At 31.7% G+C, this 14,800-nt stretch overlaps 2 protein-coding genes across 2 annotated transcripts; one reads left to right on the top strand and one right to left on the bottom strand.

The window, feature by feature from the left end:
• The first annotated feature begins 1,750 nt into the window (after positions 1–1,750).
• Positions 1,751–5,381, top strand: LOC112710317 (GTP cyclohydrolase 1). Its single transcript, XM_025762486.3, has 2 exons — positions 1,751–2,472; positions 3,543–5,381. Exons 1-2 carry the CDS (start codon positions 2,262–2,264, stop codon positions 4,739–4,741), a joined length of 1,410 nt encoding a protein of 469 aa, XP_025618271.1. The 5' UTR covers positions 1,751–2,261; the 3' UTR covers positions 4,742–5,381.
• Positions 5,382–6,129: 748 nt separating this feature from the next.
• On the bottom strand, positions 6,130–14,560 carry LOC112710318 (1-deoxy-D-xylulose 5-phosphate reductoisomerase, chloroplastic). The gene is made up of 12 exons (XM_025762487.2): positions 14,179–14,560; positions 10,806–10,984; positions 10,608–10,694; positions 9,777–9,902; positions 9,622–9,684; positions 8,982–9,131; positions 8,287–8,354; positions 7,988–8,099; positions 7,774–7,878; positions 7,392–7,513; positions 7,145–7,291; positions 6,130–6,510 (listed from the first exon to the last, which is right to left on the bottom strand). The coding sequence occupies exons 1-12, from the start codon at positions 14,249–14,251 to the stop codon at positions 6,357–6,359; spliced, it is 1,386 nt and encodes a 461-aa protein (XP_025618272.1). The 5' UTR covers positions 14,252–14,560; the 3' UTR covers positions 6,130–6,356.
• Positions 14,561–14,800: the final 240 nt, after the last annotated feature.

Genomic DNA, 14,800 nt, shown 5'->3' with positions numbered 1-14,800 from the left:
GAAAAATTTTGGTTAATACTTCATTGAATACATCAACAAGCACAAGCATGTATATCTTAATCAAGTTAATTAAAATGCCACAAGCCACCGAATCGAAACTCATTCATGCACATAAGCAAAATCACAAAGGCCACCACCCACCGAATCGAAACTCAGTCATGCACAGAACCAAAATCCCAAAAGCCATCGAATCAAAAAACATTCATGTGGTTAATAAATGATGATCAACTTTCAATAAAAAAAAGAATAGTATTCCACCATGCAAAAGAAGTATCGAAGATAGTAACAATCAATTTCAAAACTCTAGTTAAACTATCCACACAAATAAGAACAAGTACGTATATCTTAATCAAATCAACATCTTCCAAAAGAAAAGTTTTTCAAATTTCATGAATTATGTGTTCTTTCAAAATGTCATTTGCAAATTGGCTTTTTTAAACACTCTTTCTGAAACTTGATATCTTTCTTTAAGTATTAAGGTTAACAACCATTCATGCTGAAATTTATCCAATATAATGAGATAATTTTACAGTAGTATGGCTTATCAAAGTGAAAGAGTTGTCTCTAATGTCAACTATCCTAAACAAAACTCATTTACATCAAGTCTCGAGATATTGTCAATTTTTCTGCTGAAATTGCTGACAAGTGTAACTCATGCTTAAAAAATTTGTAGAAAGGGAGATATTGTCTTGTTCTATTTTGTAATGAAAAATTTTGGTCAACACTTCATTCAATACATCAACAAGCACAAGCATGTATATCTTAATCAAGTCAATTAAAATGCCAAAAGCCACTGAACCAAAACTCATTCATGCACAGAACCAAAATCACAAAGGCCACCGAACCGAAAAACGTTCATGAACAGAACCAAAATCACAAAGGCCACCGAACCGAAAAACGTTCATGTGGTTAATAAATGATGATCAACTTTCAATCAACAAGAATAGTATTCTTCCATGCAAAAGTACTGAAGATAGTAACAACCAATTTCAAAGCTCTAGTTAAACTATCCACACAAATAAGAACAAGCACGTATACTTAAAGCTCTAGTTACACTATCTACTGAATTGAATGAAAATAACAACAAATTTCATTCCAAGACCTAGTTAGACTGTAAAAATCATTCACAATAGTTCAATTTACTAAACGAAGCAAATCAATCAAGTAAAACTAAAATGCAACTAGGATAAACACGACATTTCAAGATTTTAAATGAACAGTAGTTTTCTCATACCTTTGGTAGTCTTTATTGCTATTTTCGTTTGTTTCTGGTTGTTGCTTGCGAAATCTTCTTTCGATTCCTTTTCAGTAGTGGTTTTCGCAGAGAATGTGATTGAAGTTTGAGTGATGTTGAGAGAGATTTGAAGAGAATGAGTGTTTTCGTGTCTTGATTTTGTGTTGAAGATGTAACGTTTTTTCATAATAAAGCGCGAATGAAAAAGGAGGGGTTTCTTTTGTCTCTAGCACGTGTTTTTCACTCGCCATTTAATGCGCCTGATTCTATTTGAACTTGGGCCAACTTGGTTATATGGTTATATGAATGTGTAGATGATTATTTAAAACATTGTATACTGAGTTAAGATATTAAAATTAAATTCATTGATTAAATGTTAAAAAAATATTAAAAACTTTTAGAAATTTATCCTATGATTTATTTTTTAAAGAGTCATTTTGTAAAAAATCAAAAGGGTATTTTTGGTGAAAAATGAAAGTGTTTTCCGAAATTATCTTTAATGTTAGTGAAGGTGAAGTTGGTGCATGGCTGCAGCCATTTACCCACCCACCAACCCAATCCCACTACACACTACACAGATCCCTATCCCTTCCTTTTTGGTTTGCAGCGCCACCTTATATATACATACACCACACACAAATTCATTACATCCCCACCCTTCGTACCATTCGTTACCAACACCACCACCAACCTTCTTTCTTCTTGTGTGGGTCCGTCTTTACAATTCCATTTCCTAGCATTCTACGAGATAGAAGACCAGGATCCACACATTTCAAGATCAACCTTAACCCCACGAATCCATTCCTCTTTGTCTTCCCTATCTCTCTCTCTCTTTCTCTCTCTGTCTCTAATTCATGATTCTTTAATTCCTTCTGTTTCCGAGACCGATCTGATATATCATTTTTCTGATTTCTGATCTGTTTCTCACTCTGTCTCGGATCTTGTTCTCGTCACTTTGGATCCGTTGTCTGTTGTTGTTTGATATTGATATCGATATTCCTGGTTTTGTGGGAATTGTTAGATTTCAATGGGCTGTTTGGATGAGGGGCATTTCAACGGTGAGCTTGAGAATGAATTGAGTATTGGACTTGGTGAAGTTGGTTTTGATGAAGAGCGTGTTGCTGCCATTGGTGATGCTGTGAAGCTTCTCTTGCAAGGTCTTGGTGAAGATGTAAACAGGGAAGGTCTTAGAAAGACGCCTCTTCGTGTCGCCAAAGCCCTCCTTGAAGGAACCAGAGGTATATCATTTATATCCTCCTTTTTCAATTATTTAGAGTAACTTCTAGCTTCTGTGTTAGTTAATATTCTTTTGAGACAACATCATTAGAATTGTGTAGACGTAACTGAACCCAAAAACTAGTGCATCTTTGGTTTCCCTCGGTTTCCCCAATATGACTTAACTAAACTCCATTCAAGGGTTTGCCGCCGGCGGGTTGCTTTATACACAAGGCAGGATTTGAACCCCAGACTTGTTTAAGCGATTGAATAGTTAACCATTCGATCAACCCAAGTTGGTTAAAACTAGTGCATGTTAGTCATTGTTGAATTTTCTTTTAGAGGGAGATCTATCAAGTTGTTACTTCATCATTGCCATTAATATTGCTCTCTTCTTTGTCCCATCCTAGTACATGTTTGGATCTAATTAAGATGGTGGAAGTTGGTGGAGGGTGCTATACTTTCTTTTATTTTTGCTGCTATGATCTTTATCAATTAATGCTGCATTTAGCCGCGGGGATAGTATACAAATACAGAGACAAAAAGTTTGTGTTCCCATTATCTCCACTTTCTAGAAGGACAGAAAATACATGAAATTTGTATGCTAGGACACAGTGTCTTGTACATGTCTTGAGTTCTGATTTGTGTATCTTTCTGTTTTTGCGTTCTCTATCAACTACCAGATGTAGCCAAATAGAATCCCTTTTGGTCCAGCATTTTAATGTGGTTGTGAAATCATTACATATCGTTGAGTAAATGTATATCACTTCAACCACAAACTTTGGATCCTTTGCTTATAGTCTCAACTTTATGAGGCACAAAGGATTTGAGGTTACTGCTCTTTAATTAAATGTGTACACTATGGTTAAGATATAGATAGTCATGATGATCATTGTTTATCATTGTTTATTTCTATGGTTGGCTGACTAATTATTACGTTCAAAACTTTTGAATTTTTCTTCTGCCTTGAATATTTGATCATCTTCTACAGTTTCTTTTGATTTTGATGTCCGTTTAGCATTTTATCAAATTGTGTTATCATATTTTCTTGATGGTACTCTTACTAATCTTTAGTGAATTGATCTTCTTCCAGGTTACAGACAAAAGGTGAATGAAATCGTTGGCGATGCTTTGTTCCCCGAAGCTGGTCTGGACAATAATAGAATCGGTCATGCAGGGGGTGCAGGCGGACTTGTGGTAGTCCGTGATCTCGATCATTTTTCCTATTGTGAATCATGCTTGCTACCATTCCAAATCAAGTGTCATGTCGGTTATGTCCCTTCTGGAAAACGAGTGTTGGGTTTAAGCAAACTTTCTCGTGTGACCGATGTATTTGCTAAACGACTCCAAGAGCCACAACGTCTGGCAGATGAAGTGTGTTTGGGTTTGCAACAGGGAATAAAGCCAGCAGGTGTTGCTGTGATACTTCAGTGTAAACATTTACACTTTCCAGATATAGAATCAATCTTTCTTGAGTCAAACCACCAAAGGTGGGTGAATGTAATTGTCTCTTCAGGTTCTGGAGTTTTTGGAAACAAAAATGCAGATGTTTGGACCGATTTTTTTGGCCTACTTAAATTTCGAGATATAGATATTGAAAATGTTCGTCCTAGAGGATCATCTGACCAATGCTGGTGTCCATCTGTGTCTTCTCTTTCTGCTAAAGTTTCGTCAAAAATTGTACCTCTCAATCCTGCAATGGTCACAGCTGTATCTTCAATTCTAAAATCACTGGGAGAAGATCCGATGCGGAAGGAACTTGCGGCAACTCCTAGCCAATATGTGAAATGGTTGTTGAATTTCCAAAGCATTGACATGGATGTGAAGTTGAATGGTACTCTTTCTGGTGGCTTAAACTCTCTGAACTCCAATTTGGAAGTAAACTCCAACAACAAACAAATATGCTCTGAGCTGAACTTGCCCTTTTGGTCGCAGTGCGAGCATCATTTACTTCCATTTCACGGAGTTGTTCACATAGGATACTTCCTTTCCGAAGGCTTCACTTGCATCGGAAAATCCCTTTTGCAATCAATTGTACATTTTTATGGTTTCAAGCTCCAGCTTCAGGAACAGCTTACAAGGCAGATAGCTGAAACCATTTCGCCATTGTTAGGTGGAAATGTAATAGTAGTTGTAGAGGCCAGCCATACATGCATGATCTCTAGGGGAATTGAGAAGATCGGAAGTAGCACATCTACCATTGCTGTATTAGGACACTTCTCAACTGACCGCGCTGCAAGGGCCGCATTCTTGCAAAGTATTCCTACTCCTACATATTGCGAAGGGCAATAGTTCTTGTGGAGCTTTCACTTGGAAGGATTTTCTTTGCATTCTTGAAAGTTTTGTTAACCACACTACGAGCAATGCTGAAGCCTAGACCTCGATGAATTCAAAAGACATACTATCATGGACAGGTTCAGAAATTTTGAAGTCGCCTCCACTGTGAAGTTGACTTATAGTTGATGGTTAGATCTTCCTTTTATGTTTCCCTTCTTGCTTATAATGCGATAACATGCCATAAATCGTCACTTCTTTTAGGGTGTGTTTTTAAGTTGAAGTTTTGAAGGAGAAGGGATAGAAGTAAAGGGTTATAAGTGTTAAACAGATGCGACTTGCACTTCAAGCGTTTCCTTTTCCTTCTTTTCCTTCCAAAATCAAAATTGCATACAAGAAAAATTCAAGGGACAAGCACTTCTTCAGCCAGGTCCAGCACTTTGTCTTTAGAAGTTAGTTTTGGTCCCTTAATATAGATTATAATGATGGTTCTTCATTTTCATTATACTATATATAGGGTTTCAATTTTGTTGTTTTATGTAAGGTTCTGAAAGTCATGATTGAAATTCAATTGTTGTTGTGCCTGCGAATGCTTGAGTGCAACATATATGAAGCGTTTGAATGGAGATTACCAATATCATCTAGACATTTACCACTACTTGAAATGATGATTATTAGTGTCATTTTATTGAATAGAAAATGATAAGAATGATACATGTACCAAAAGAAGGGTTAGCAAAATATAATCTAACCCATTATCGTTGACAAGTTAAATGGATTAATTAGTCAGATTTAACCCCTTTTTGTCATTTCTCAGTTTGATAATTATCCCTTTTATCGGTGGATAGAAAATTTAGAGACATCAGAAGAGAGTTAAAACAGAGTTCTTTTATCATTGTCCTTAGGCTTTGGTGGACAAATTATCATTTCCTAATAGTGGCATTTTGATTGCTTTTGTATTTGTCTTTCTTCAAACAGGTTTGTGCATCTCACTTTATATTTCTCTTATATAAAGTGAAAGGTAGTTAATTTTACTAATGTAGTATATATTATTGGATGCATATGTAAAATTGCTTTATATTAACAAGGCATTAAAATTAAATTCTTTAATTAATAAAAACTTTGAAGTTTTCCATTTGAAGCAACCTTAACCAGGGCCCTTGGGCAAAACACCTTCTTTTATGAGGATCTTGGTAATGTGCATAATAAGTAATTAAGTTAGTTTGTCAGTTATGACATTGGTATGTGGTAGTCAGTTACAGTTAGGCTAACCATGGTTACATGCGGCTGACTCTAGTTAGTTAGCTTGTATATATACAGTGTATAATCACTAACTTAGAAACACTATGAATCATTCTTCATTGTTTATTCGTATCTCCTTGTAAAGTTAGTGTAGTGTTCTCTCATTTCTCAGAAAAGTAGTTTGATTCTCATTCCACGCTCACCATTCATGGAGCTAGAGTCTTTTGTGATACACTTGATATTGTTGCAGGTTGCATCAAAATGACAAATTGCTTTTGCAACATTGTGTTGAGTGAACTTTTATTGAAACCATTTCTAAGTGTAGAAACATATTCTGGCTACTCATATACATTTACACAGTTGATGCATGCCATCAAATAGGATTTGAATTTCAAATACTTGAAGCTATTTGCAGACCAGCAGCATATTGTCGCGCCCACTGGTCATAGTGAAGGATTTCCTCAAGTGAAGGAGATGTCACCAATTCTTTCTGATGTGCTTCGCATGTTAACTCCACAACCTTGAAAATATCCAGATAGGTAATCCTGGAAACAGAACCAAGTAGTTAATCAGAACAGTATTTAATGTATGTTTTATCTGTTTTAGGAATTAGGATTTAGGATTTAAGATTTCAGTTTTGCTAACTTTAACCTAATTGCGGTATGAGTCTGCGCAAAACATGCATATGTACACATTATTGGACTAATATGTTTTCTTAGAGGCTGTTTGTGAGTTGGATTACAGGGAGAACTGGAAGGAAAGGTAAAGAAAGTTTTCTACTGTAAATTTTACACTAAAAACCCTTCATTTTCCTTCCTTCTCCAAACTCTCATCCTTAGTGAACAGCCAATTAGTTTCTTTCACTATTCATAGCTTCAAATAGAAGGAATTCTTCATGCTACATAAGTCAAGTGGCATATATTCTCTTGAAAATGAGTAGTCATTGTAATAGTGGATTGAAACTGCAAAATTATTTCTAAAGAGACAAGATTGTTCTTCTCATATAAGTAGTTTTACTTGGGAAAAATAAGCTTACGCAATTCAATAGTCCAGATGCATACTACTTAAGTGTATGATAACCTTCAATAAAGGTAATTAAAAATATCCATAGAAACATAAAGAATGCAATGAAATTTGCATAAGTAAAATTAACTAAGTAGGGAAGTTAATACTACTTACTTTTCTTCAACAAACAATTCAACAGCTTTCTCATTTGCTGCACTGAGAACTCCAGTCATTGTTCCTCCGGCACGTCCAGCAGCATAGCAAAGATTCACAGATGGGAACTTATCAGTGTCTGGTGCTTGAAATGTTAGGGAACCATACCTGAGTATTCAAAATTTAAACATAAACTCTATCAATCACCCAAAAATTTGCATAGTTCCCTCCCTAAAATCAATAAAAAAGTTTTCACAAGTGATATTACTTGCTAAGATCAAGACGGGGCCAAGTTACTTCAGAACAAGGGACTCTTTCTGGCCATGACAATGTGTAGAGGAGAGGCAAACGCATATCTGGTAACCCCAACTGTGAAATAACAGATGAGTCCTGAAAATAACAACAATTTTTTGTAAAGAAAGAATAGAAAAGTAGAGGTAAAAACAGAAAATATAATTTTATTGTTTTCACTGTCAATATGTGTTTGACACACAAACAGGCAATTAATGTGGTGATTTTGTGCTTTTTAAATACAACAACAACAACAAAGCCTTGTCCCACTAAATGGGGTCGGCTAATTTTGTGCTTTCTAAATAAATATAAATAATACAAATTCAAGTAACAGCTAAAAGGATATTGCAATGTTAAACCTGAGTTTCAATCATTCCATGTATGATAGATTGTGGATGAATAACAATCTCAATATCATCATATTCAGCTCCAAACAAATAATGTGCTTCAATTACTTCCAGACCCTACAGAATAAGAAATAGAGAAATTTAATTTATTACTATGAATAATATTATCAAATAGATTTCTTTTTTAACGAAAAAAAAAATCCAGAAACATTGAGGACAGGAAAACCTTATTGAAAAGGGTAGCTGAGTCAATAGTTATCTTTCTTCCCAAAGTCCAGATAGGATGCTTTAGTGCATCAGCAAGTTTAATGTCTTTCATCTTTTCCTTTGGCCATTCCCTGTCAATTATTCAAATAGACTAGTCAGCAATAAAAGCAGGTAGACTCATAAATCAGTTTCAGAAAACCTACAAAACATAAATCACTTTACACAAAAACCAATTCTATAAAAAGCAGAACCAACCACACAAGACTCACAACTCAAAAGCCAACTTTAAAAACACTTCTTCTAACTACTTTTCTTTACCTGAAAGCACCTCCAGATCCAGTCAAAATTACTTTCCTAAGTGCACCCTTTGGTAACCCTTGGATACACTGTAGATAGGAAACAGTACTTCAAGCATCAGTGATGATCATCAGCATTAAGTGGTAAAAAAAATTGCAATAGTAAATCCATTGACTCCAACCAAATAAATGAGATAAGGATTATCTCTAAGTCATGTTTGGTGAGTATCTCAAGACTGAAATTCGAAACAAATATGCTATGTACATACACAAAATCAACTACCAAATCAGGTATTATGTATTTGTATATAAACGCATATATTGTTTAACTCATTTTCAATATGTATTTTGTATTTCAAACATGTATTTTATACGAGCGCTGATTTGGTGACTGATTTTTTATGTGTAGTAGCATGATTGAATTCGAAAATACCAAGACAATGACAAAACAGAAAGGTTATATCTCTGTCTATTACAAGTCTCAAATCTCTCAAGGATAAAGTGTGAATCATCCTTCACCCATGAACTAGTTTTTGGGGTTAAGTTAGGCCCACCTAATCTAAATTCTAATACTGTCTTCATTTTTTTCGGGTAAATAAAAAGCTAGATGGATTTTTTTTCCCCCCTAAAATACAGACATTGTTTGTTTTTATATCTCAGTATCTTTACCCTGAGATAGTCACAAAATTGGACATAAACGATGAACTTAGAAAGCACCTGAAAGATGGCAGAATGTTCTGAATCAGCTGGAAGAATTTTGATGTTATGTTTGTGAGCAAGAGGAAGAACAAAGGCGCCTCCAGCAATCATTGTCTCTTTGTTGGCCAATGCTATGTCTTTCCCTGCTTCTATGGCAGCAACAGTTGGCTATAACATTAAACAAATAAGGGAAAGTATCAACTTCCTGTTAACACTATAATGGTCTTTGTATTTTGTATCAATATATGTGTAATGAATCATGGAAGGTTGTGTGTATAACGAGAAGAGTTTAATGTAATTCACCATTTTCTATATGTCTTTTATGTAATTGAAATGTAGTAACTTGTATCCGAAGAAAATTGCTTTGCAGGGAAAAATTCATAGTATGCAATAAACATAATCTAAAGATAGTTATCACCACAAAGAGATATCTTTTAACAGACTTGAATTTATGAAGGTGGATATTCCATTTTCGCATGAAGATAACATTGCAAACTGTTGGATGGTTCAGTCAAACAAGTTCAGTCAACTTGTTCTGAAACACAATTTGCTATTTTATTTTATTTATATTATTTTTGTATTAAATTACAACATTCAAAATTAAATACACATTAAGTAGGTAAATGAGATAATCTAAGCAATTAGAATTTAAATTTACCTTTAATCCTGCGCAACCAACTATTCCTGTAACTACAGTGGCTGCATCAGGGTGGCGAGCAACCTGAAAAAATAAAATAAAATAAAATGGAAGAACAAATTGTGTTGTATAAAGTAAGTGAATGATATGGTGTTGAGGACAAAACATTTTCCCACCTCAATGACTCCTTGTTCTCCGGCGACGATTTCAGGTTTGTGATCGGAATCAGCAATAGCCTCTTTGAGTTCACCAATTAGAGCCTCATTTCTAAGAGCAACAAGTTCAGGCTTAAATGTTTTTATCTGCACAACATGGAAACGTTATACCAATTAAATTAATTTATCAAAACCGTTTGAATTGATATTGAATCAATCTTAAAACTGTATTAATCTAATCTAAGTTAAAATGTTTAACTACACTAGAATGTGAGCATATAGGAGACTGGATTCAGTATTGTGTTTGGTAATTAAAAATTAGAACTAAAATTTTAGTTTTGGAACACAATTCAGTCTATTCAGCACCTTAAAAAAGTAAAGACACAAGATTGAAATTTTTAGAGACGAAAATTAAAATTTTAATAACATTTCTTTTCAAAAATACTTTCATTTAACTATTCAAATTCCAAATCTACCCTTCATTCTTTATATTTATATTAAATTAAACATGATATTGAAAAATAAATCAATTATGTATATTTAATACCAAACATAATATCTGCCTCTTAGTCTCTATAATCTACTAGTCTCGGTCTTTCTGTCCCAATCTCTCTTCTAAACGCAATCTAAGTAACTAATTAAATAAATAAATAAATAAATAACTGTAACTGCCAACTATACAATTGTAACAGAAAACTGAAATGCTTTAAGAGCAAAAAATGAATTGCAAGGGCCAATTTCTTGCCAAAAAGGAATGACAAGGAGCATATACTACATATGCTGCAACAATTCTAGGAATAATAAATGATTCAAATTGATAGCAATTATTTGGACTAAGTAGTTAATTATTACCTGATCAGCAAGAAGAGTAACATTTGAACCAGCTGCAAGCCCCACCACTTTAAATCTATCCGGAAACTCAGCCACTATATTCAGTGTCTACAATAGAAAATAAGCAAATTACTTAAAAACATATAACATATTCATATTCTACATTGCAAGTGTTTCCTTAAATGAATTGAAACAATTAAGTGAGTTAATTGTGCATACCTGGGTTCCAATTGAACCTGTAGATCCTAAGATAGAAATTGGTTTTGGTCCATCCCATACTTTAGCATTAGGATCAGGAATAGCAGTTCCTGGCCATGCTGGTGCTGGTGATTGCACTGAGCAACATATTCTTCTTTCTACTGTTGTCTCATTTTCTTTTCTCTTCAAAGAAAAGCTTCCTGATAATACCAATCAAATTCCACCATCAATATTTACCTACTATTCCACTACAACCAAGTTTATCTAAAAATGTCACGAAATTATCACTTTTTATTAATATTAATTAATATTTTATTTACATACTATTAAAATTTAAAATTTAATATTTAAAATATTGATCAAGTGTTAATAAAAAAACAACAAATTTTATTGATCACGTAGTATTGTTATTTAATAATTTTATTAGTCATGTAAAACTACACATATGTCGTTGTTTGAGAGAGCTGGTAGGACAGTTGGCTATTTGAGTTGTTTTGTTTTGGAGCATTAACATGAAAATAGAAGTTATACAAATTTTTTTTTTTAAAGTTAGAAGTGAGACTCAAATTCGTGATCTTTTATATGAATATAAAGAGACTATATTATTTGAATTATAACTTATTGGAAGGTATACAAATTTATTTGGTAAACAACACAGTGACAAAATAATAAAATTTTTCAACGTTGAAGTCCTCTCAAAAGTTTCTTTCAATATATTATTAGTAACAAATTAAATATCTAGAGAGGGTCTTGATCGTTGAAACTATCAAACTAAAATAACTGTATAAGGCTGTTACTCGTTTCGTAACTCCGTTTTTGAAGATCTTATATTTCAGGGGTAATAAAATCAGTTGCAAGAAAACTTATAGTTAAATATTTGCTTTTATTTTTCTACAAGGCTACAACGACTATAGAAAATTCTAAAAATATAAAAATCAAATGTGTATGTTTTAAGAATGTAAAAAAGCAATAATGCTAGTTATAGAACTATTCATTATTAAAGGGTGTCTGGGATATTAAAAAGGTTATTTTAAAGTTTAATATTTGTATATGGGACACTCAGACACAGTTATTTTTAGGGTTTGTTTAGATACTATTTTTAAAAAAGATTTTTTTAAAATATTTTTTTAAAAGATTTTTTACAAAAGTAAAAGTGATTTTATGTTTAAATATCTCATGTAAAAAAAAATTTATTTATCAATTATATTTAGATAAAATAAGATAAAAATATTTTTTTATTCATTTATTATGTGAAAAACATATTTTTTTAAAAGAAAAAAGATCTTTTAAAAAATATGTAAATTGTAGTTTTTCAAAAAAGATATTTTTTATTTTTCTATTTTTTTTTATTTTTACTATTAAAAATTTGTCAAACACATTAAAAAATTAAAAAAATATTTTTTATCGATTTAATGATACCCAAATAAGCCCTTAAGTAAAGTTGAAAGTAAAAATTTATAGTTAAAAATCATTAGATAAATTGATATGTTTGACTAAATTATCATTTAATGATCTTTAACTATCAATTTTATATAAAAATAACTGCATGAAAGTTTTCACTTTTATATATAGTTGAAAAATGTGAAAACTATTTTTATTCCGAAATATTATTATTATTAAAGATGTTTCTAAAATATTGTTGAAAAATGATTTTTGTTGAAACCTTGGTTATTTCATAAACTTTATACAAGCATGCAAAATGTGAATTTATCAATAAGGAAAAAAAATTGTTAGAAAATGCTCTTTAGGGCTAATTTATATTTAGTTATGTTAGAAAATAAGTTCGGAAAATATTTTACAGTAAAAAAGATCTTTTGGTAGATAAATAAAAATATAATAATGATACAGTATTTTGGTAGATACATTTTTTTCTTGACGAAGTGTATGATCATGATGGCTATAATTATAATAGCTAAAATAGTTATAAAAGTTTAGCAACAATTAAAAATAAAACTAAAATTAAAGTTACATACTTTTATTTTTTAACAACACTTTTAAGTTAATCACACATTTTTAATTTTCAAATTAAAAAGTACTGGAAATAGTAAAAAAGAAATTATAGTTTTAATTTTAGCTATATTTTTTTAAATATTGTAAAAAAAATTATTTACTATATTTATCAAATAAAAATATTATATACACACTAAAAAATAGCTATCAATTAAGTCATTATGTATTTAATTATAAATACATATATGTGTAAGTATTTAACTCATTTTAATTGTATTTTTTATTTTAATATATATTTTATATTAATAAACGATTTAGTATTATATATATATATATATGTATTATATTATATTGTGATTGTTGCCCATCAAAATAATATAGATCAATTCTATAGTGTTTATCAATTATCATTTAATTTTTGTTTAATTTATTTTTTATGATAAATTTTATTTTTTTAAAAATAATTTATTTTTGTATCTTTTAAATTAAATATTAATTTTTAACATTTTTTAATAAATAAATACCACTTTTTAGACGGATAGCATTCACCAATAATATATTTACTTTTTTTTTCCTATTTCTCTCTTTCCTTTGTCTGTATTCCTCCTCTCTCCCTCTCTTTATCTTTCTTCTTAAAATGGATAACCCACTAAAAGCGGGTTTAGTACCTATGTAAGTATCTATCACTACTCAAAATATATTGATCTCCTAATAATTAAATGAAAACAAATAATTCAACCTTTATTTCCCATTTCTTTTCTCTGTTCAAATATTTCTTATCTTCATGCAGCTTATCAGTCAACTCTTTGTCAAATATATGCATATAAGGCGTCTTTGGTAAAACCTTTTTCTTTCTCAGTAATCAAAATAATATGCTGCATGATTTTAATTTATGATCTTCTAATAAAACCAGTTAAACTGGTTTAGTTTGTTGCCTTCTCCATGGTTTCCAATTTTGCATCAAAGCGTTGATCAGAGCATATATAACATCATAGGTGTAATAAGAGGATGACGGCACATGTGGCTAAGACTATGAGAAAAAAAAAAGACGGTTATTCAAGAAAATATTACTAAGTCATCACAATAATAGCCCATAAATATTGGTCCAACTCACAAAAGAATAAAAAAAATAAAAAAGAGAAGTAGAAGTTACCAGTGTAAAAAGGTATATATATCAATTTAGTTAGAGAATTATTTTTTTTTAAGAAAACAATCAATAAAAAATTAAACAGAATTTTTTAAGCCAATTTTTTCAAATTTTATAAATTACGTATAATAGGATCACCTTCTCATTAGTTTTTTTTTTTGTTACGTTATTAGTAAATATGAAAATTGAGAGTATAAGTGAAAAGTGAAAAGTGAGAAGCAGAAGCACATATAATTTAGAAAAAGACAGATAGAGGAGAGAGAAATGAATGAGAAGAAAGAGGAAGAAGAGAAGAACCTGGAAGCTTTGGGGAATCAGAAGCGAAAAAGAAGGGCTTCACTTGCGCTGGAGAGGGCAAGTTCAGAGCCATTCAAATGTATTATTCGCACGTACACCACCAAACAATGAACCAATCACCTCTATTAATATTCTTCTTCTTATTCTACTATTTCCAAATCAAAACATCCAAAATAGTAGCTTCCATATAGTTAGCAAGTAAGTAACTGCCACGAATTGATTTGTGTGGTCTGTGAAATTTGCTAACCCTAACGAGTTAGATCCCAAATTTCTATTTTTGTGTTCAATAAATTTTCTTCTTTTTCGTTGGTGCACCTGCCTTCTATTATTGTTAAAGTCCAAAATGTGGATAATGCTCTAAGTAAAGAATGAAAGCCACGGCGCTTTTTGGACTTCGGAGGTGGGTCCCATTTAAATAACGACGACTGTTATGAAGCTTTTGCTCGTACGTACGTATCTTCATCCATTCCATAAAGTATGAGAAAAAAATTAGAGAAATCTTAGATAAAAATGTTATTTTTGTAAAGTTTTTTTTATGCTTTTTATGTTCGATTAGATTTCGAGATAATACTCAATTTGGTCCCTGAACTTACACGCGAGTCTCAATTTAGTCCTTGAGGTT

Source organism: Arachis hypogaea, chromosome 9 (genome assembly GCF_003086295.3).
Source record: "Arachis hypogaea cultivar Tifrunner chromosome 9, arahy.Tifrunner.gnm2.J5K5, whole genome shotgun sequence".
In the NCBI taxonomy this organism is placed as follows: domain Eukaryota; kingdom Viridiplantae; phylum Streptophyta; class Magnoliopsida; order Fabales; family Fabaceae; genus Arachis; species Arachis hypogaea.
This window is presented reverse-complemented; position numbering and strand designations above follow the sequence as displayed.

Bases quoted from the DNA above. Each gene is read 5' to 3' on its own strand.
- LOC112710318 (XM_025762487.2), bottom strand. From the start codon at position 14,251: ATGGCTCTGAACTTGCCCTCTCCAGCGCAAGTGAAGCCCTTCTTTTTC. The intron at 10,695-10,805 runs GTATGCACAATT...TTTCTATTGTAG, and splicing joins CAGGTTCAATTGGAACCCAG to ACACTGAATATAGTGGCTGA. The intron at 8,355-8,981 runs GTGCTTTCTAAG...TCCTATCTACAG, and splicing joins AACATTCTGCCATCTTTCAG to TGTATCCAAGGGTTACCAAA.
- LOC112710317 (XM_025762486.3), top strand. From the start codon at position 2,262: ATGGGCTGTTTGGATGAGGGGCATTTCAACGGTGAGCTTGAGAATGAA. The intron at 2,473-3,542 runs GTATATCATTTA...ATCTTCTTCCAG, and splicing joins CCTCCTTGAAGGAACCAGAG to GTTACAGACAAAAGGTGAAT.